This window comes from Mesocricetus auratus, unplaced genomic scaffold, assembly GCF_017639785.1.
Source record: "Mesocricetus auratus isolate SY011 unplaced genomic scaffold, BCM_Maur_2.0 Super-Scaffold_100676, whole genome shotgun sequence".
NCBI classification, from domain to species: Eukaryota; Metazoa; Chordata; class Mammalia; order Rodentia; family Cricetidae; genus Mesocricetus; species Mesocricetus auratus.
In genome coordinates, this window is record NW_024429266.1 from 110,018,884 (window position 1) to 110,038,870 (window position 19,987).

At 42.4% G+C, this 19,987-nt stretch overlaps 1 protein-coding gene across 5 annotated transcripts in view; it reads left to right on the forward strand.

The window, feature by feature from the left end:
- The window catches only part of Rbm33 (RNA binding motif protein 33), a 104,904-nt gene that overhangs the window by 65,101 nt on the left and 19,816 nt on the right, over positions 1-19,987 (forward strand). For all 5 annotated transcript variants that reach the window (XM_013123741.3, XM_013123743.3, XM_013123745.3 and 2 more), the window contains 5 exons: positions 7,517-7,649; positions 8,162-8,502; positions 10,212-10,526; positions 11,624-11,911; positions 14,573-15,238. In XM_013123741.3, coding sequence (XP_012979195.1) covers positions 7,517-7,649; positions 8,162-8,502; positions 10,212-10,526; positions 11,624-11,911; positions 14,573-15,238 — 1,743 coding nt within the window. The remainder of the gene's footprint in view (positions 1-7,516; positions 7,650-8,161; positions 8,503-10,211; positions 10,527-11,623; positions 11,912-14,572; positions 15,239-19,987) is intronic.

Here is a 19,987-nt window from a genome sequence, read left to right on the forward strand (position 1 = left end):
GGCAGTTTTGTGATGTTTGGGGGACCCATATTACATTTCTGCTCAGTTGCTACCTAAATGTGTATGCCTGCGTTACAGACTAAGACTGGGTAGATTGTGCATGCCAGCTGAAGCACTGCAGGATTAAAGGAAATAGCATTGTTGCTGTGTCCTTCTGAGATGCTGGGCTGGAATGGTGGCAATAGGAGCTGAAGCCTGACAGGTTCATCATGAAGCTGTATTGTGAATATTAAAAATGTTTCGTTGAATCAGAGAACTGTTGTGTAAGAATCTGGAGGCCTTGCTGCTTACCCCACACATTGTAATGCTTATGAATATGCATTTAAGCGGCATATGTGTACCTACAAAAGAAAACAGTATCAACATTCTGGAGGGGGGCAAGATTTGAAAATCCAGTATATTTTCAGTTTAATATAAAAAAGCGTCTTTAGAAGTTATAAAGATTTAAAATGTTCTTCTGTGGACTCTTGATAGTGCTTCGAGACCCTTGAGGCCAGGGGCATAGCTCAGTTGGCAAAATGCTTGCCATGTAGGGATGAAGACCTGAGTTCAATACCAAGTACACATAACAAAGGTGGAGGTGGGTGGTTTATGTTTGTAATCCCAACTCTGGTGAAGCAGAAACAGGAGGATCCCTGGGACTTGCTGAGCAGCCAGCCTGGCTTGCTTAGTGAGAGGCCTGTCTCAGAGAACAGGTGGAGACTACCTGAAGAGGGGAATGAGGGCTGGAGTTGTACTCCAGCCGAAGCAATGTACCTAGATTGCCATAGCTTGAAATTCTTATTGGAAACTGGGTTGGTCTCCCTGGAGGCCTGATTCTGGCCACTAGTTGGGACAAGGATATGGGTTAAGGAGAAAGCAATATCTTGGTCTCTCCATGATGGCAGAACTCAGCATACCTTCTCTCCTGGAAGTGTGGGAACCAGTCTACTCTTCCAAGTACATTGGCCTTCCATGTAAGAATACCTCTCCTTGGATGACTCAGAATTAACTGTTTGGTAGAGAGGGGAGAAGGAAAAAGGTTATGAAAAGCCCCACGCTGCCATATGACTGTTGAGTCCAGACTCAGTGCCAGTGTGACTGCAGATTTCACATGGAAGCAACACACTTTCTAGTTCTGTGAGTCCAGTAACAGAAACAGACAGAATGCTGGACTTAATTATACTCAGTTGTAAAGTCTGTATGAGGGAATCAGAGTGAAGGGAAACTGGAGCTTATAATCTGAACAGAAAGGGCAACTACAGAGGGTCTTGTGTCTTGCCTTTCCTGATAATGTAGGAGGCATCTAGAAAGCTGGGTGAACCCTGCAGCAAGTCACTCTGGTTCTGGAAGGAGATAGATGGGGCTAAATGGGGTGTATTGATGGCAGTGGCCGCTGCAGCTACAGCATGTGATGATGAATGGTAAATAAATTAGGCTTCCTGCACTCCTTATTGAAATTGGTGAAAGTTGTATGTTGATAAGTTTTCACACTGATCTTTGCTCATTTCCAGATGTCAGTACAAGTGTTGTGTAAGTGTTATTAAGTGATAAATTCTCCCCCTTCGTTTCTTCCTGCATCTGTTTCTTGTCAGTTTATTAACATAGCTTAAAATTTATGCTTTCAGTGCTTGTTTCAGTGTTCTGTTTGTTTTTATCAAAAACATGATTAAATGCAGTAATAGAATGAGAACTTCGATTATCTTAAATAGGATGCTGTAAAAATTAGCTACTATGTTGCTGTGGACAATGCTTGGATGCACTGAGGCTGTCCAGACTGTTGCAGACATAGGAGCAGTTGTGTTGCAGATCAGAATCAGAAGATGATCAGATGGAAAGTGACCTGGGCGGTGGACAAGGAGAAAGACTGCCTAGTGATGATGGACCAGTTAAAATTAAGTGCACACTTGGTGATTCTAATCTGCTGTAAGGAGCCTTCCAGTTGCACAGTCCTCAGCAACCTGGGGAGTAGAAATGTGGGTCATCTGTGGTCTGCAACACGGAGGGTCTTTGAAACAAATCTCATAGAGCAGAGTTGGTCAGGGCCTGTCTGGAATGAGGAGGAATGGCAGAAAGTTCCATTTCTATCAGAGAAGCTGCTCCCAGGGGGATTTTATATTTTTGTCTAAAACAAATATATTAATGTTTCCAGAGAATTAGATGCAGTGTAGAAGTTTATGTACAGTGTGGTATAGTTCCCAGAGTTCATAGTGCCTCACAGGGTACAGGCACTGACATTCTTCCTCTAAGGGGAAATTTGATTGCTGTTTGAAATCTCCAATTTAGCAATTTTTATAGGGTCTCTGCTGGCTGGGCTTAAACTCCTTTCTGCTTTTTCAGTTTGTCCTGTCTATGATGACCTGTGTGATCCTGCACTGAGCTTCCTTCCTTCCTTCCTTCCTTCCTTCCTTCCTTCCTTCCTTCCTTCCTTCCTTCCTTCCTTCCTTCCTTCCTTCCTTCCCCTCTCTCTCCCTCCCTCCTTTTGTCTCTCTCTCTCTCTCTTTCTTTCTTTTTCCAGACAAGGTTTCTCTGTGTAGCTTTGGAGCCTATCCTAGAACTTGCTCTGTAGATCAGGCTGGCCTAGAACTCGCAGAGATCCTCCTGTCTCTGCCTCCTGAGTGCTGAGATTAAAGGTGTGTGCCACCAACACCTGGCCTCCAACCAACTCTGTTAAGTGGAATGTGGTTTAGTGACCATGGTATGGTTTAAATGTACTAAAACAGAGGTGTGACTTTGACTTTAGATAGTGATTTTGACATCATTTTGTTCCCTGGCTGTGACTGGTGATGCCTTGTATGGACAGTGGTGATGGCATTGTCTTTGAACCAGAACATCTCTGGTTCTCTGCAGATGATTATGAAATAGGTGGTTGTGAAGCTTGGATTCTAACTGGTTTTTGTTGGATTCACATGGTAGTTATTAAAATTCTGTGAGAATCACTGTAGGTATCTAGTATGATCCTTCATTCAGACCCATTCCCCCAGCTCTCCCTGACCTCATGACTAACCATATAATCAAAGACAACCAACAGTGGATTCAGGTAACATCATGTAAGTATTCCAATTGCCTGATTCCTGAGTTGGGACTATACCTCATCCATACATGCTGAGATGATCCCACTGTTTCTGATTTTCCATTTCAGACTTCCTCTGAGGTAGCAATTCTATACAACTTTTGAGGACAACTGTCTAATTGAAAAGGGTCAGGATTGCTGGTTTGCTTGGTGTGCTGGCTAGTTTTATGTCAGCTTGGCACAAGCTAAGAGTCATTTTGGAAGAGTGAGCCCTAACTGAGAAAATGTTCCTACCAGATTGGCTTCTGGATAATCCTCCAGGGAATTTTCTTGATTGATGATGTAGGAGGGCCCAGCCCACTGTGGGGTGGTGCTAACCTGGGCTGATGGCCATGGATGGTATAAGAAAGCAGACAGAGATGAATTAAGCCCATTCCTCCCCAGTTTTCTTTTGGTCATGATGTTTTCTCACAGCAATAGAAACGAAACCCTAACAAAGATACTTCTATTAGGGGCCATAAGACCTCTTCACATGCCAGAGGTATGTAAATTGGTTCCCATTCATTTATTCATTACTTCTCCTTCCCTCTTCTTCCCCCTTCCTGTTTCTTCTCCTCCACCCCATAAGATGCTAAACATGATTGCTAGCTTATCATACAGGAAGTTTTGAAGATCACTTAGGAACAGTTTGGATATACTTATAGGTGTTGAGTGTATCTGAAATAGTTAGGTCCAGAGTATTTCAGGTTTCAGCGTTTTCTAGTTTTTGGGATGCATACACTGAATGTTATCCCTTAAGCCAAAATTTGAAATCTGCAGTATGACTTTGAATGTGAGTGACTTTAGAGAGATACAATTTTTCCTGTTAAGGATGCTCAAGTTGTATATGCCAGAATATGCTGACATGTGAAACTGAAGCTGAACTGCGCAAACCACACTTTTATACATAAAGAGCATGAAGTACAGTGCACATAATGTGTTTTATTGACTTCACGGCAGAATAGACATGTCTGTTAAAACTCCCCTTTAGGGTTTATTAAATATAATCTTGGTAACCTGTTTCGATAGAAAAGGCTTTTCTGCATGTTATCATAGTGAAGATGTTAAAGACTTCTCAAAGCATCAGAGTAGTGGTGTCTCTGGCTAGCATCATTGTGTGCATGTTCAGTCAGGGAGAATGCCTTTCTGAGGATGGGCAGGTATACTACATATTCTTAGGCACCTAGTTGTTGACTGTGCTTTGAGGGGGAGGGGTCTTACTTCACATGTTGTTTTTTGGTAGTAAGAAGAAGCATGCTCTCATTTCAGTGTGATGAGGGTTGCCTCAGTCTCATTTAAAGTAACAAGTAACAATTAAAAGAATGCAAGCTTGGGGATTTCTGTCCTATTTCTTTCAATAAATCACAATGCTGCCGGGCGGTGGTGGCGCACGCCTTTAATCCCAGCACTCGGGAGGCAGAGGCAGGCGGATCTCTGTGAGTTCAAGGCCAGGCTGGACTGACAGCCTCCAAAACAATACAGAGAAACCCTGTCTGGTAAAACAAAAAACAAACAAACAAACAAAAAAATCACAGTGCTTTGTTTTTAGAAGGATGTAATGTTTACATTTCAAACTTCATTTTATTGCCATTTTTAGCTAACAGGTTTACAGTTTTGTGGTAAATGGAAGCATTTCTTTGGTAGTATCCTTTTGTTTTGTTTTGTTTTCAAGGCAGGGTTTCTCTGTTTAGCCTTGGCTGTCTTGGGCTCACTCTGTAGGTCAGGCTGGCCTTGAACTCACAGAGGTCTGCCTGTCTGTCTTCCGAGTGCTGGGATTAAAGGCATGTACCACCAATACCTGCTGGCAATGTTCTTACAGTGTGTTCCCAAGTGGGTGCTCCCCCCCCTTTTCTTTCCTGTCTTTCTCTCTTCCCCTCCCCCCTGTGGTGGTGTAGGTGTGTGTCTTGTGTATGTAGACGCCAAAGATTGTTGCTGGGTATCTTCCTAGTCAGTTTTTCACCTTATTTTCTGAGAGTTTGTCACTAAATCTGGAGCCATTTTAGCAAGGCTGGCTGGCCAGTGAGCCCTAGGAATCTTCCTGCTTTTCCCTAGTGCCAGGCTTTGAGGTCTGTGCTACCACATCCTGTGTTTATATGGGTGCAGAGGATTAGAGCTCAGGTCTTGATGCTTATGCGACAAGTACCATTTGAGGTATCTCCTTAGCTCGAAAGTAAACTTTTGCATTTGTTTGTTGTTTCTCTGTGCTTGTATGTTTGGGTTCATGTGTGTAGTTAGTTTTTCCCTCCAAGATGTAGGCTCTGGGAATCAAACTCAGATCATCATGTTTGGTGCGAGGTCCTTTTCACTCACTGTGTCATATTGGTGGCCCCAGAGCATACTTTTAAAGGCAACAGAAAAGGTATTTCTGATATTATAAAATGGAGTCATATTTAGTAAGAATAGCTAAAATTAGTAATAAAATACGAATCAAGGCATTGGAATTTTTAGTTTATGAGGAAGAAGATTATGTTTTTCTAAATTTTATTTTTAATTATATATTGGAATGTACATGGGAGTGCCATGCTGGCATGGGTCAGAAGAAGACTTGGGATCTGCTGGAGCTGGAGTTACAAGGAGTTATCAGCTGCTTTCAGTGGTGCTGGGAACCTGATCAAGTCCTCTGCAAAAATAGCAAGCATTCTTAATTGTTGAACCATCCATCTCTTTAGCCCTAGAAGCTCAGGTTTTAAGAGTTGACAAGTATTGGGTCAGTTCCCATGGATGAAGTGATAATAAATTAAAAGAGTTTGATATTTATTATTTCATTTTAGAACACTTGGTGGCCCTTTCTGTTTTGAATAGAAGTTCCTTAGATACTAAATAGTAGTTTAAGTATTTCAGTGAGCACACTAAGGGACAATGGAATGAAGCTATTTTCCTTTACCTCTTTCAGCTCTACTAGTTACTGAAAAATGCTGGAGTTGTTGGTTAGTTTGGTTTTCTTGTGGTACTGGATATTGAACCTGGGCCTCACATTGTTGGCAGAGGAACACTTGACTAATGAACTATAACCCATCAGAAATTTAAGTTCTTTTTATCTAAGGGAGTCAGCTGTATATTATTTCTCTTTTAGTAGTTTGATTTCTTTTAAAACATTTTATTTTCTTTATTTTATGAAAGCATTGATATTTTCCCTGCATGTATGTGTAGTCCCCTGAAACTGAGGTTACAGACACCTGTGAGTTACTTTGTGGGTGCTGGGAATTGAACCCAGGTCCTCTGGAAGAGCAGCCATTGTTCTTAACCACTGAACCATCTCTACAGTCCCATAACTTGATTTCTTAAACATTCTTTTTTTTTTTTTTCTGTTATCTCAGAGGATGATGATTTCTGTTAAAATTTTTACTTCTTGAAGTAAGTTTGCTTCATGGCTGTAGCTTCGGGTTATGTTTAGTAAATAACAAAGAGTAGTATCTTTGACAAAATAAATGCATTGCATGTCCAAAATAGACCCGTTTAGTTTTTTGAATTCATGGAATATGAGTATCAACAGTTGTATAGTTTTGAGTAAACCTTGGGGGCAGCTATGACTCTCTGTAATATATACTTCTTTTGGGTCACCAACCAGCTCCCAAAGTCAAGACATGGAGACTTTATTAGTTATGAACGCTCAGCCTTCTTATGTTTGTCCCACTAGCTCTTCCAACTTAACCGGTTTCTCATGATCTGTTTTGCCTAGAGGCCTGTCTCTCTGTCTGTGTCTCCCTCCCTCCCTCCCTCCCTCCCTCCCTCCCTCCCTCCCTCTCTCTTTCTCTCTCTCTCTCTCTCTCTCCCCCTCTCTTTCTCTGCCCCCTCCCTCCTCCCCCCTCCACCTCTCTCTCTCCCTCTCCTTATGGCTGGTAACTGTCAGGCTTCTGGCCCTGGGTGTGTCTTTCTCCTCTCCTAGATTTTTTTCTACATATTCTTTCTGTTCACCAGCCCCGCCTATCCTCCTGCCTAGCTATTAGCCATTCAGCTTCTTTTTAGACTAATCAGGTGCCTTAGGCAGGCAAGGTGAAACAATTGTAACACCTATACACAGTTAAAGTAATATTCTGCAACAGCTGTCTAGTAATGTTAAAATCCTGAATTAATATCTTGATGTTGTATTTTGATTCTTGACTGCTTTATTATGGCAAAATCATTTTTTATGTAATGTCATTTACATTTGTACATATGTATTTATCTTCATTAATGTGCATATGTAGAGAGACAAGAAAAAGAAGTAGGCTGTTCATAAGAAATGAATATTGTTAAGTTTGGGATTATCACTGGGTGGTGGCGGCGGCGGTGCACGCCTTTAATCCCAGCTCTTGGGAGGCAGAGGCAGGTGGATCTCTGTGAGTTTCAGACCAGCCTGGTCTATAAGAGCTAGTTTCAGGACAGCCTCCAAAGCCACAGAGAAACCCTGTCTCAAAAAGGAAAAAAAAAAAAAAAAGCTTGGGATTATGTGTATATTCTGAAAACTACATGATGCTTTTAATCTTGTTTTCCATTGTTCTTTAGGGGCCTCCAGAATTTCCACAGCACACACCTGGACCTGTTCCCAACAGTTTTAATCAACCACCTCGACTTCCTCTCCAGGACCAGTGGAGAGCCCCACCACCCCCTCAGGAACGAGACCCTTTCTTCTTGGGAGGTACATGAAGGGGCATGATGGACACAGGAGGAAGTGATAAAGCTGCATTGAGTGGTGGACCTGTATGGTTACTGCTAAAACAGACTCTTCCCTCCCACTGAGAGATAGGCATAGTTTATCAGTCATTGCAGTGGCTAAAATTAGACAGTAATTCCATCTGAAATGTGACAGTCTTGTACAAAGAAGGAAATGTTTATAGAAAACGGCCCATGAAACCTTCTGAGATAGCTAAAATCTATAATTCTTTAAAGAATATGCTCCTAACAGTTGGGAATAGTGAGGTGGTTTCTTAAAATCCTTGTTTGGGAAGTGTGTGGTCTTCCTTCCTTGAGACAGGGTTTCTCTGTGTAGCTTTGGAACCTGTCCTGGAACTTGTTCTGTAGACCAGGTTAGCCTCGAACCTGCCTTTGCCTCCTCAGTGCTGGGATTAAAGATGTGCGCCACCAACGTCCAACTTTTTTTTTTGAGGGGTGGTCTTTCTAACCTTAGGGTAATGCTGTGTTACTATTCAGTTTCAGGTGAACCAAGGTTCCCCAGTCATCTTTTCTTGGAACAGCGAAGTCCTCCACCACCTCCTCCTCCCACGCTCCTGAACAGCAGCCATCCTGTTCCCACTCAGAGTCCCTTACCATTCACTCAGCCTGGACCAGCATTTAATCAGCAAGGACAGCAGCCAGTGTTCCCTAGAGAGAGGCCTGTAAGACCAGCCCTGCAGCCCCCAGGCCCAGTAGGGATCCTGCACTTTAGCCAGCCAGGGTCAGCAACTGCCAGGCCTTTCATTCCTCCTAGACAGCCGTTCCTCCCCAGCCCTGGACAGCCGTTCCTGCCTACACATGCACAGCCTAACCTCCAGGTATGCCATGAACCAGGCTTGAGGGAAGCTATCTGTATTTTGTGTTTCATGAAAGGGAAGTTTCAGGTTTTAGTTGTTTCTGCTAAATTATGGTTCTGTAAAGGGCATGAGTAGTAGTCTTAAGTATACTGTTTGTTACAGCCAGCTTTCTTGACAATTTCCTGAATATGAAAAAGTGGTTCTCATTCCCCTACGCTGAACTTTGTCACCCTTGGGATTTTTAAGGGTGACTTTTAACACAGACTACTGTACCTAACATTAAAGTATGTCCTGATGGTGCGTTTGCTCATCTTGTGCAGTAATTTTCCCCCATGTCATGTTCATGCTAGGGAGAGGAAATGGGCTGGGAACACTACAGCTTCTCACTCTGTATGTGACAGTCTTGTGCGCCCTCTACTGGTAGATGTTTATTGGCCAGTACAAGTATTTGTGACATTTTTTCATACCTGGTTTGTTTGTTTATGCTTGATTTTTACCTTATCAAGATACATAGTGATCAAGAAAGATGCAGTGGCATTCCTTAGTCCCATCAGCTGGGAGATGTTGCCTATCGACAAAGGGGAGAGAGAATGTTGGTAATAGTACACTTGACTCAGCTGTTTAGATTTGTAGACTATAAGAATGTGCAAGCGGGGTGGTGGTGGCGTGGGCTCGAGAGATGGCTCAGTTGTAAAGAATACTTGCTGCTCTTCCAGAGGGTGGGATTCAATCACTAGCATCCACAGTCACCACAACTCCAGTCCAGGGGATCCAGAGTCTTCCTCTGGCTACAGTAGCCTCCATACATGCTCATGGTACATAGACATTCATTCATCTAAAATACGTGTATATATAAGTCGATTATTAAATATCATATCTAGGCTTGCAAAGATAGCTTAGCATGTAAAAGTACCTGCTGTCAAGCCTGAGCACCCAAGTTTGACCCCTGGAACTCAACGTGTAGAAGGAAAAAACTGACTCTAAAGTTGTCTTCTGACCTCCATGTACATTGTGGCACAAGTTCATGTTGGTACACATACTCACATATCTACACAGCTAGTTTAGCAATAAGTTAACAAAATTAAAAAAATGTTTTAAAAGAATATTTAAGCCCAAAAGAAAATATAAATATTTTCAGTGTTCAAAGGGGGTTAAATATTTTGGATTTTTTCCTAAAAATGTAAATGCTTTCCCTTCTGTTATAGAAATATTATAATATAGGTGAGTTTAAAGAAACTAAATAATTCCATTACCAAGCATCAGTTGCCATGAACATGTATGGGGCATGCCTTTTTTTAGTAGGGAAGCAGTGTGTCCTTGTCTGTGTACTTTTTTCCTCGTTTACATAGTCACTATGGTCTTTCTAGCCTATTGGTCTGTCTTCACTGTACCATCTGAGCATGCTGTAGAAGATTACCTTTTATGACGGTGACTAAGGTTTAGGCAAACAAAGGAAGAACCACCAGCTGATTGCTGCATTTACGATGCTATTCTAAACGAGAAGCTTCTTAGGCTGAGGTTTTTAAGGAAACCATTGGGATGATATCTGCCTAACACATCTGTTTATAAGCTGTTCTCTCTCTCTCTCTCCCTCTCTCTCTCCCTCTCTCCCTCCCTCTCTCCCTCCCTCCCTCCCTCCCTCCCTCCCTCCCTCCCTCCCTCCCTCCCTCCCTCCCTCCCTCCCTCCCTCCCTCCCCACCTGTCTGTCTCTCTCTCTCTCGGAATGGAAGGGACCCTTGCATCCTCCGTTGCCTCCACCCCATCAACCACAGCCCCAGCCGCAGCAGCCGCAGCAGCAGCCTCAGCATCACCAGCACCAGCCACCCCTCCAACCTCCTCTCCAGCCTCCACATCAGCCTCCCCCACAGCATCAGCCTCCCCCTCAGCATCAGCCACAGCAGCACCAACATCACCATCACCTTTCTGCTCCTCCCCCTCCTCTGATGCCCATGTCTCAGCCGCAGTTCAGGCCACATGTGCAGACTGCTCAGCCTCAGCCCAATAGCAGTCGGATGCAGTGTACCCCACGTCAGGGGCTACGGCATGTGAGTATCATGTGACTTAATTTAGACTTCCTGAAGTAGATCATTTTCCAGCTGTCTTTTTTATTAATAAATATACAATATATTTTTTCAAAATAAAACTATGATTGTGTTTAGAACTCTTTGGAAAAAAATTTAGACTAATATTTACTACTTTGATATAGTTGAGTTTTCTGTAGTGATTAGACAATACTGTTAAGTGGTAGTCATTCTGCCAGTGCAAACAGCTTAGCCTTTGCTACAGATTATCTGCCTCGGGGTTCTGTTGCGGGAAATTAACTTGCATTTGTTTGTGGTGGTACATTTTACACGACTGTCAGCAAATATGGGTCTTGTCATGCATTGAAAGAAACTGGGAGGGGATAGATTGCTATGAGAGTAAAATGTAGCTGCCATTGCCTTGTCCTCCATTAGTAACTGACATTACTTTCTCTTTCAGGACAAAACGTATATTGCTAACATTCCTGGCCATAGTCTTCCTGTACTTTTATCCTCACAGTTTGAGCAAGTCACTGAGCTGCTTTGAACCTGTCTTCCTAACCCTGCCTCTTTATCTTAGCATTAATCACATGAAAGCGTTAAGCAGATTTCTAGGCTGAAGAGAGGCATGTGTGAGTAGGTTCACAGCAATGGCAGCAACTCAGTCCCTCCCTGACTCAGCCGCCTCTATCCCTTGCTGTATGGGTTCTTTTCCAGGCGTGTCCAGGTGAAAGTAACTGAGATTCTTCTTGTGGTAGAACTTTGTGGCACCTTTCTCCTCCAGAGAGCTGTTTATAAGATTGAAACATGGTGTTAGGTTTCCCTCTTCCAGTTTAATGATGAAGTAGATACAATATGCCATTGATACATTTGGGTGCTTGAAGTTTTTTTGTTGTTGTCTTCACCCAGAATGTTGTTAAAAATGTCAGTTCATATACTGAAAAACCACCAGGTTTGACTATTATAAATGAAAGCCCTATCTTTACAGAAGCACTCCTAAGCATCAGGGCACACAGCAACATTTGTGTTTGCCAGAGTAAGGGAACCTCTCAGAAGAGAAGGCAATTATTATGACAGCGATCCCTTGTGGTTTTACTCACTCGTGTTTCTTTTTGTGACAGAGTGCATCATCTCAGAGTATAAGTAAACGACCCATGCAACAGATGCAACCCACGGCTCCCAGAAACAGTAATCTGCGCGAACTCCCCATAGCACCTTCACACGTATTGGAAATGAGTGGTAATCGCTGTTCCTCCACACCTGCAGCTCAGGTGAAGCCCATTGTCAGCACTTCCCCACCCTGCAGGGCTGCGGTGACTTCTAGGAGCTCACAGGGAAAAACAGATGCAAAAGTCAAGCCGCTTAGCCCTGGGGTTCAACCTAAGGAAGAAGCCAAAGCAGAACCAGAGGTAGGACCTCTTTCCTGGGACATGTTTGTTCTAGAATAGGGAGCCTGACTGTCAATATGTTCTGCTTAATTCACTCATCCAGAAACTCCCCGAGTATTCCCCCCAAGTAGATTCCTCTTTTAGCCTAGTAGACATGTTCATAAAAGATACTCTTACTGCTGGGGGATATAGCTCAGTGGCAGAGCACCTTAAGCAGCTTGTATTTTCATTCCCTGGCGTATGTATGGTTACTCTGACATTCTCATTAGGGTTATGATCTTAACGTTTTTATATTTTTACAGTTATTCCTGTATTATATAGAATCAATGTATATCCAGGTTTAGCAGATATTTTCTTTGAAGGACCCCAAATTCTATAAATGTCCTAAACCAGCATAATCACTCACCTCTGCCAATGTGTCTCAAGGTGGTTTATAAATAGTTCTTACAGGAACAGATGTGTTGCATATTAGTAAACCTTACTCACAAAACCAGGTAGTTCTTTGGCCTTACTTATATTTGATAATAGGTGTGGAGCAATAATAATATGTGGTCTTCAATTTTGAGGTCCTTGTCCTCTCACAAGCTTCACCTTTCTTAGCTGTTATATGAGGATGAAATAAAAGTAAGGTAGGGTATACCTGGGAGCTGGACACAGACAAGTATAGTGAGCACCAGTAAAATCCTTGCTGAATGTAACAAAGCAATTGATTATTATAGTGTTCAGTGTAGTGATACCAGGGAGCATTGCCTTAAGTAAGAATTTAAGAAATTCATCCTTTGTTGTAAAAACCAGTTTATACTTTTTTTGGTCTTTTAATTAGGTTTTTGTCATTCAGGTTTTCTTCTGATAAATGATTATGATGGTTTTAATTATATATCACATTAAAATTAGGAAGTCAGAATGTTTGGATGTCGTTGAATAAATTGTCATTACAAAGGTGATTGTCGGCTTCATAGACAGTGTATGTAAGAAAACTGTAATGGAGTAGTTTATAAAGAGTTCTTTGTGAGCTGGGTCTTGGGTTTCACTCTTACAGTCTTAGGTACTCTGAAGGCTGAGGCAGAAAAATCACTAGTTCAAGGCTTCTCACACTTAAAAATAAAAGTAATAAGAGATTAAGGACATACACACACACTAACAAATGGTTCTTCGCCAAAAATTTGATAGTACTTTTGGTTTATATAACTAGCTTAGAACTTGTATTCATGTTCAGTCTGGTTCACATACACATTTCTTATGTAATAACAGTGACTAACACAAGGAGAGGAACAATCGGCCATGTTTATTCATTTCGCTTTAGACTTACCACGAATTCTTATCATGGGCAGATAATTCATGAAAATAAAATGGAAAGTTGACAGGTTTCAGTGATACAGGTTGAATGCCTTAATTTGTTTTAGTTTGGTTTTTTGTATATATAAGTTGTATCAGGCTTATATTTTCTTCTTTTAAAGAAATACATTTATTTTGCTTAGCTAAAGGTGACTTAACGACTTAGATTCATTTAGTTGGTATTGGTTCAGTAAGAAATAAATCTAACGTATTTTTATGTATATCTTTGAACTTACTTTAACCCTTTTTGGACTGCTTGGGAAACAAACAAGTGCTGATGATCTATGCCTGTGTTAGGAAATACTGATGATTTATGCCTGTGTTAGGAAATGGTGCATCTGGATCCTGCTCTTGCATCCTTTGCTGTTGGACTGCGGGTTTCTTACTCAGGCCTGCTGAGTAACAGTCTCTCTTACCTACCTTTAATTTGGTTTGAAATATATCCAAGGCTTTGACTTTAGACAAGTAGCAGGTCAGCCCATGCCAGCAAGTCCTGGGTACCCACTCAACTCTCCAGCTCTGTGCGTGTCTTACGTTTCTAATTCTTGAGATTTATGCAGAATAGGCAAGATTTGTAATTAGGTGAATTCTAGATAGATTGAATCATATTCCTCTGTAAAGACTGGATAAATGATTTTAAAGAACATTACTTTTGTCATTGGATTCCTTAGTAAAAATTTTACTGGACTTCTGAAAGGAATTCTCCATATAGATTTTTAGTGTAGTTTGGGTCTGGGATATTCAGGGCATCCACTTTCCATTAATAGGGATATTCAAGGCATCTACTTACCATTAATATTCCAATACTGCGATAGGCAGCGTTTTGATTCTGAGGAGAGTGTGTGAGTTCAAGGTCAGAAAGATTGACTTGTGCTGTTCATTATAACCAATTATTCTGTGACAAATGAGTTTGAGATCAGGCTGAAAATTCTGTACGAAAAAATCAATAGTTCTAATCAGGGCCTTTCAGGTCATTTATACCCCACCTTTTGTTGGTTTGTCAGGGAAGAGCCAGATAAAACCCCTGTGACAGCAGGGACTCATGACTGTTGCCATTCCCATTCGAAATGTATTTTGATATCTTAAATGAATAGTTTAATTGGTTTCAAACTTGTAAATGAGTGGAAATTTACATTATTTCATTTTTAATATTCTGATAAGATTTTTCCAAATTAGGTTTAGCTGTATAATTTTTCCCCTCCCAAGAGGAAAGAGTTATATTTCTTGTTAAGCAGATTTTTCAGATGCCTTCTTTCAAATACTGAATTAAAGGTTTGGAGGAAATTCATTTGTTTGAGATGACCACCCTACCCTGTGAAGCAAAATAAACCATGTTTTCCATTTTAGTTCCCTGATGAAGATGAAGAGACAAGGTTGTATCGCTTAAAGATAGAGGAGCAGAAGCGCCTGAGAGAAGAAATCCTGAAGCAGAAGGAATTACGAAGGCAGCAGCAGGCTGGTGCCAGAAAGAAGGAGTTACTGGAAAGACTTGCGCAGCAGCAGCAGCAGCAGCAACAGCAACAGCAGCAGCAACAGCAACAGCAGCAGCAGCAGCAGATCTATGGCCCACAGACCACAGTGGAGCAAGAGGAGCTGGCAGCTACATCATCACCCACAAACGGTAGCCCACTGTTGCCCTTTCCAGGGCCACAGTGCAGACAAAACGTGAAAACCAGACTTCTTGTTAAAAACCAAGATGTCAACATTGCTAATGTTCAGCCCAAGGCAGCAAACTTTGTCCCGCCTGGTGCTAACATGCAGCACCAAGGGCAGCATGTGAGACCACTGAAGCATCTACGACAGCTGCCACACAAGGTCCTCCAGGTGAAGCCCATGGACATGGAGGAGGCCCCCCACTCCCCTCAGGCATCTAGAGTGACATCCCTCCAGGGCCGGCCTCAGGACTCCAAGCCAGGGGTGAAGAGGACTGTCATGCACAGGGCCAACAGTGGAGGTGGTGGAGATGGGCCACATGTCAGCTCCAAAGTCAGGGTGATTAAGTTGTCCGGAGGGGTAAGTTGACAAATTTTATGCATTTCTTTGGAAATTTGTTTGCCTTAGTCTCCACAAAAGAATGGAAGCTAGTGTTATGTAGATTAGCCAAAGCTCAAGGTAAGTATGAGGACTGCCTTTCAAGGTCTGCTTCCATCTGGACCTGTATTGTCTCAGCTGTCTTGAGTTTAGTGAGCAACCAGTGTGACATCCTGCCGCTGCATACTTCTCACTTTTATTCTTTCATAAATAAGTGTAATGACTGACAATTGGAGAAAGTTTTATTATAGGGCAGAAGTGACTTCTTAGAGCTAACTCCTTTACTGTTGTCTAACCCAGAATATATGTAACTGAATCTAAAGTGTCTAGTAGTCTCTTGCTTCTGGTGATCATTCTCTAGCCAGGATATGAGCTTCCTGCTCAAGAACTTGTCTTTGTGTTTGGCTATAGCCAGCTGTTCTTAGGAACCTCACACCAGGTGGGAATGTCTAAGTTTCCTTCGCTGCTGTGCGTTACAACTTGTGAGACTGCTCTGATTCATAGTGGGTATCTCTTATCTTCCATAGCTTGCTTAAAAGTCAAATCATTTATCATCACATTTTGTTTTGTCTTTTGAGACAGTCTTATATAACCCTGAACTTGCTATGTAGTTTGAATTCCTGATATTCTTACCTGCATCACCAGATACTAGAATTAAAGGGGGATGCTACTATACCTGGCTTTCTTAGGGTTTTTTTCTAAGCTAGATTTTGTGAAAGATGAAGAGCCTGAGTCTAATACTTTTTTGTTGTTGTTGTTGTTGGGGTGTTTTTTTTGGGGGGGGTTCAAGACAGGGTTTCTCTGTATTGTTTTGGAGGCTGTCCTGGAACTCGCTCTGTAGACCAGGCTGGCCTCGAACTCACAGAGATCCACCTGCCTCTGCCTCCCGAGTGCTGGGATTAAAGGTGTGCACCACCAACGCCCAGCTGACAGTAGGTTTTTTGTTTATTTAATTAAATATGCAGTGTTCTGCCTGCACGCCAGAAGAGGGCACCAGATCTCGTTACAGATGGTTGTGAGCCACCACCATGTGGTTGCTGGGAATTGAGCAAGGACCTCTGGAAGAGCAAACAGTGCTCTTAACCTCTGAGCCATCTCTCCAGCCCGACAGTAGTTTTTTTTTGGTTTTTTTTTTTTTTTTTTGAGTTAGATTTTGAGTTTATTTTTGGTTGTTCATATTCACAAAACATTTACTGTTGTCAAGTTTGGCAAGGGCCCTGTGCTGGCTAGTTTGTGTCCACTTGACATGGGCTATAGTCATCTGAGAAGAGGGAAAGTCAATCGAGAAAATGCCTCTGTACGACCAAGGCATTTTCTTTTTTTTTTTTTTTAATTAATATTTTTTTTATTTTCCATTTTAAATTTAGATAAGAAACAAGGTTGCTTCACAAGTCAGTACGAGGTCCCTCTCCCTTTCCCTCCCCTCCTCCCGTGCCCTCCCCCCCATCCCCCCCTCCCGTTATCCCCTCATTCCCCCAGGGAGGGTGAGGCCCTCCATGGGGGTGTCCATAGTCTGTCATTTCATATAGGGCGGGGCCTAGACCCTTCCCCAAGAGTTCAGGGTGAGAGTGCACCTCACATTGTTCTATGGGAGTCCAGAGACCTTGTGTATACTTGGGATGGGTACTGATCTGCTGTCCAAGGCTCAATAGATTACCTAGGCCTCCTCACTGACACCCAGATTCAGGGGGTCTTGATCAGTCCCATGCTGGATTCCCAGGCTGATGCCTGGGATTCAAGAGTTAACCTTTGTCTGGTCAGCTGTTTCTGGGGGTTCAACCAGCCCAGTCTTAATCCCTTTGATCATCAGTCCTCCCTCTCTGATACTGGCTTTCTTGAGTTCAGCTCAGTACTTAACCAGCCAGTAAATGAAGTTTCTGTTTCCCAGACTCTCTGGCAATAGGATTGTAGGCTGGCACTCCCCAGATCTATGTCTAAAATCCATATATGAGAGAGTACATGCCATGTTTCTCTTTTTGTGACTGGGTTACCTCACTCAGGATGGTTTCTTCTAGTGTCATCCATTTGCCTGCGAATCTCATGATTCCATTATTTTTTTCTGCTGAATAGTACTCCATTGTGTAGATGTACCACATTTTCTCTATCCATTCTTCGGGTGAGGGACATCTAGGTTGCTTCCAAGTTCTGGCTATTACAAATAAAGCTGCTATGAACATAGTGGAACAGACATCTTTGTTATATGAATGGGCATCTTTTGGATATATGCCTAAGAGTGCAGTTGCTGGGTCTTGTGGTAGGTTTATTCCCATTTTTCTGAGGAATCTCCATACTGCTTTCCAAAGTGGCTGAACCAGTTGGCACTCCCACCAGCAATGGAGGAGTGTCCCCCTTTCACCACATCCACTCCAGCATAAATTGTCATTGGTGTTTTTGATTTTAGCCATTCTGACAGGAGTGAGATGGTATCTCAGAGTTGTTTTGATTTGCATTTCCTGGATGGCTAAGGATGTTGAGCACTTTCTCAAGTGCCTCTCAGCCATTTTAGACTCCTCTATTGAAAACTCTCTATTTAGTTCTGCAGCCCACTTCTTAATTGGGTCCTTTGCTGTTTTGGAGACTTGCTTCTTGAGTTCTTTGTAAATTTTGGAGATCAACCCTCTGTCAGATGTGGGATTAGTGAATATTTTTTCCCATTCTGTGGGCTGCCTTTTTGTCTTGCTGACTGTGTCCTTTGCCTTACAGAAGCTTCTCAGTTTCAGTAGGTCCCATTTATTAATTGTTGATCTCACTGTCTGTGCTACTGGTGTTATGTTAAGGAAGCTGTCTCCTGTACCAATTCTTTCAAGGGTACCACCCACTTTCTCTTCTAAGAGGTTCAGTGTGGCTGGATTTATGTTGAGGTCTTTGATCCATTTGGACTTAAGTTTTGTGCATGGCGATAAACATGGATCGATCCGCATTTTTCTACATGCCAGTCTCCAATTATGCCAGCACCATTTGTTGAAGATGCTTTCTTTATTCCATTGTATATTTTTAGCTTCTTTGTCAAAGATCAGATGTTCGTACGTGTGTGGGTTAATACCCGGATTTTCAATTCGATTCCATTGGTCTGCCTGTCTATTTTTGTGCCAATACCAAGCTGTTTTCAGGTTTTTTTTTTTTTTTTGGTTTTTACGAGACAGGGTTTCTCTGTATTGTTTTGGAGGCTATCGGTCCAGCCCGGCCTCGAACTCACAGAGATCCGCCTGCCTCTGCCTCCTGAGTGCTGGGATTAAAGGCGTGCGCCACCACTGCCCGGCCCGACAGTAGGTTTTTAAGGCTTGTCTTTTCTTTAATTATGCTACCTTTAAGGCCTGTTTTCATTCATCTTAAGGTAATTTCTAGTTGTTGTGTGTTGGTCATATTTATTGAAATTATTTGGGTTCTCTTTATTAAAACTTTTGCATTGTGGTATCAGAAAACATTCCTAAAGATTTCATAAGAATGATTTCTAGATATTGTTTCTTATGTAGTTGTGATGGCTGTGTCACTGTCCATTTATTTCTGGAGGAAAATGGTGCATTTTGTACAAGACTTGTCGTTGGCATCTTACCTGGAATTGACTACTCTGAAACTCATTTTCATAGCACAGAGCTTGAAGCTCTCCTCTAGGGTCTCAAGCTAACTTTCTTTTGTGGCCATGTGACACACATAGAAGCTTTCTAGCTTTGCGTGCAGAAAACCCATGTTTGGGTAGTTGTCCATCTTGGCTGCTTCTGGGACACTAAACAATCTTTTCTTTTTTCCTCCCCTCTGAATCTCAATTTCCTGTGTATAAATGGGCTTCATCCGGTTGCTGGAGGAGTTGTAGGAGAAGGCTGACAGCAGATGGAGGTGTCCCTGAGGTCCTGAAGGAGTCTGTGCTTCCTGCTGGCATTTGCAGTGGCTACTGTCTGTCCAGAGTTGGTCATGCACCCCAGCCCATGAGGCAAGCAGAAGTGCATTTTCACTTCACAGAGAGCAAACTGAGTCTCAGGGAGGTCGTGGGACCCACCTGATGCCACATAACAAAGCAGTAGGGCCAGATGTCTAGCCAGGTTTAATTCTGAGTCTTGACCTATTTAATGATAAAAGCTAAAATGAAAAACATAGCTAAAGTGAAATATATAGAAAGTTTATTTACTGTGGACTGCTGGAGTCATCAATCATTCTTTCTGATGAAGCACAGAAACAAATAATTGTGTGCCTGGGAGAAAAGCCCTGTAGCCTCATCTGGCTCATAGGAGATGACATTCAATTCACCTCTGAGTGACCTTGGTGACTGGGATTGATTGAACTCCTTTGCTTACCAGTAAAATGCGGGCCTGGTCTCCTTTCAGGATCTTGGAGGAGGGTGACTGTGTCCCATAGGACATGGCCATTGCTCAGTAAACATCACAACACCATTCTTTGGTTGAGGAAAGAAAGAACAGGTTAGTGTCAGGAAAACAGGCAGATTTTATTCTGACCCAGGTTATGAAAATTTTAGAAATTAGGCACAAATGAAGTCAACAGTTGTTGGTTCTGTAGGCACATAGAACAGTGGGGAAACTGCAGGATCCCCCAGCAGGAAAGCCAGCTGTTTGGCTGTGGCTCTTTTGTATTTGTTTGTTTTGTTTTTAGATTTATTTATTTCATGTACAGTATTCTGCCTGCATGCCAGAAGGGGACACCAGATCTCATTATAGATATGAGCCACTATGTAGGTGCTGGGAATTGAACTCAGGACCTCTGGAAGAGCAGCCAGTGCTC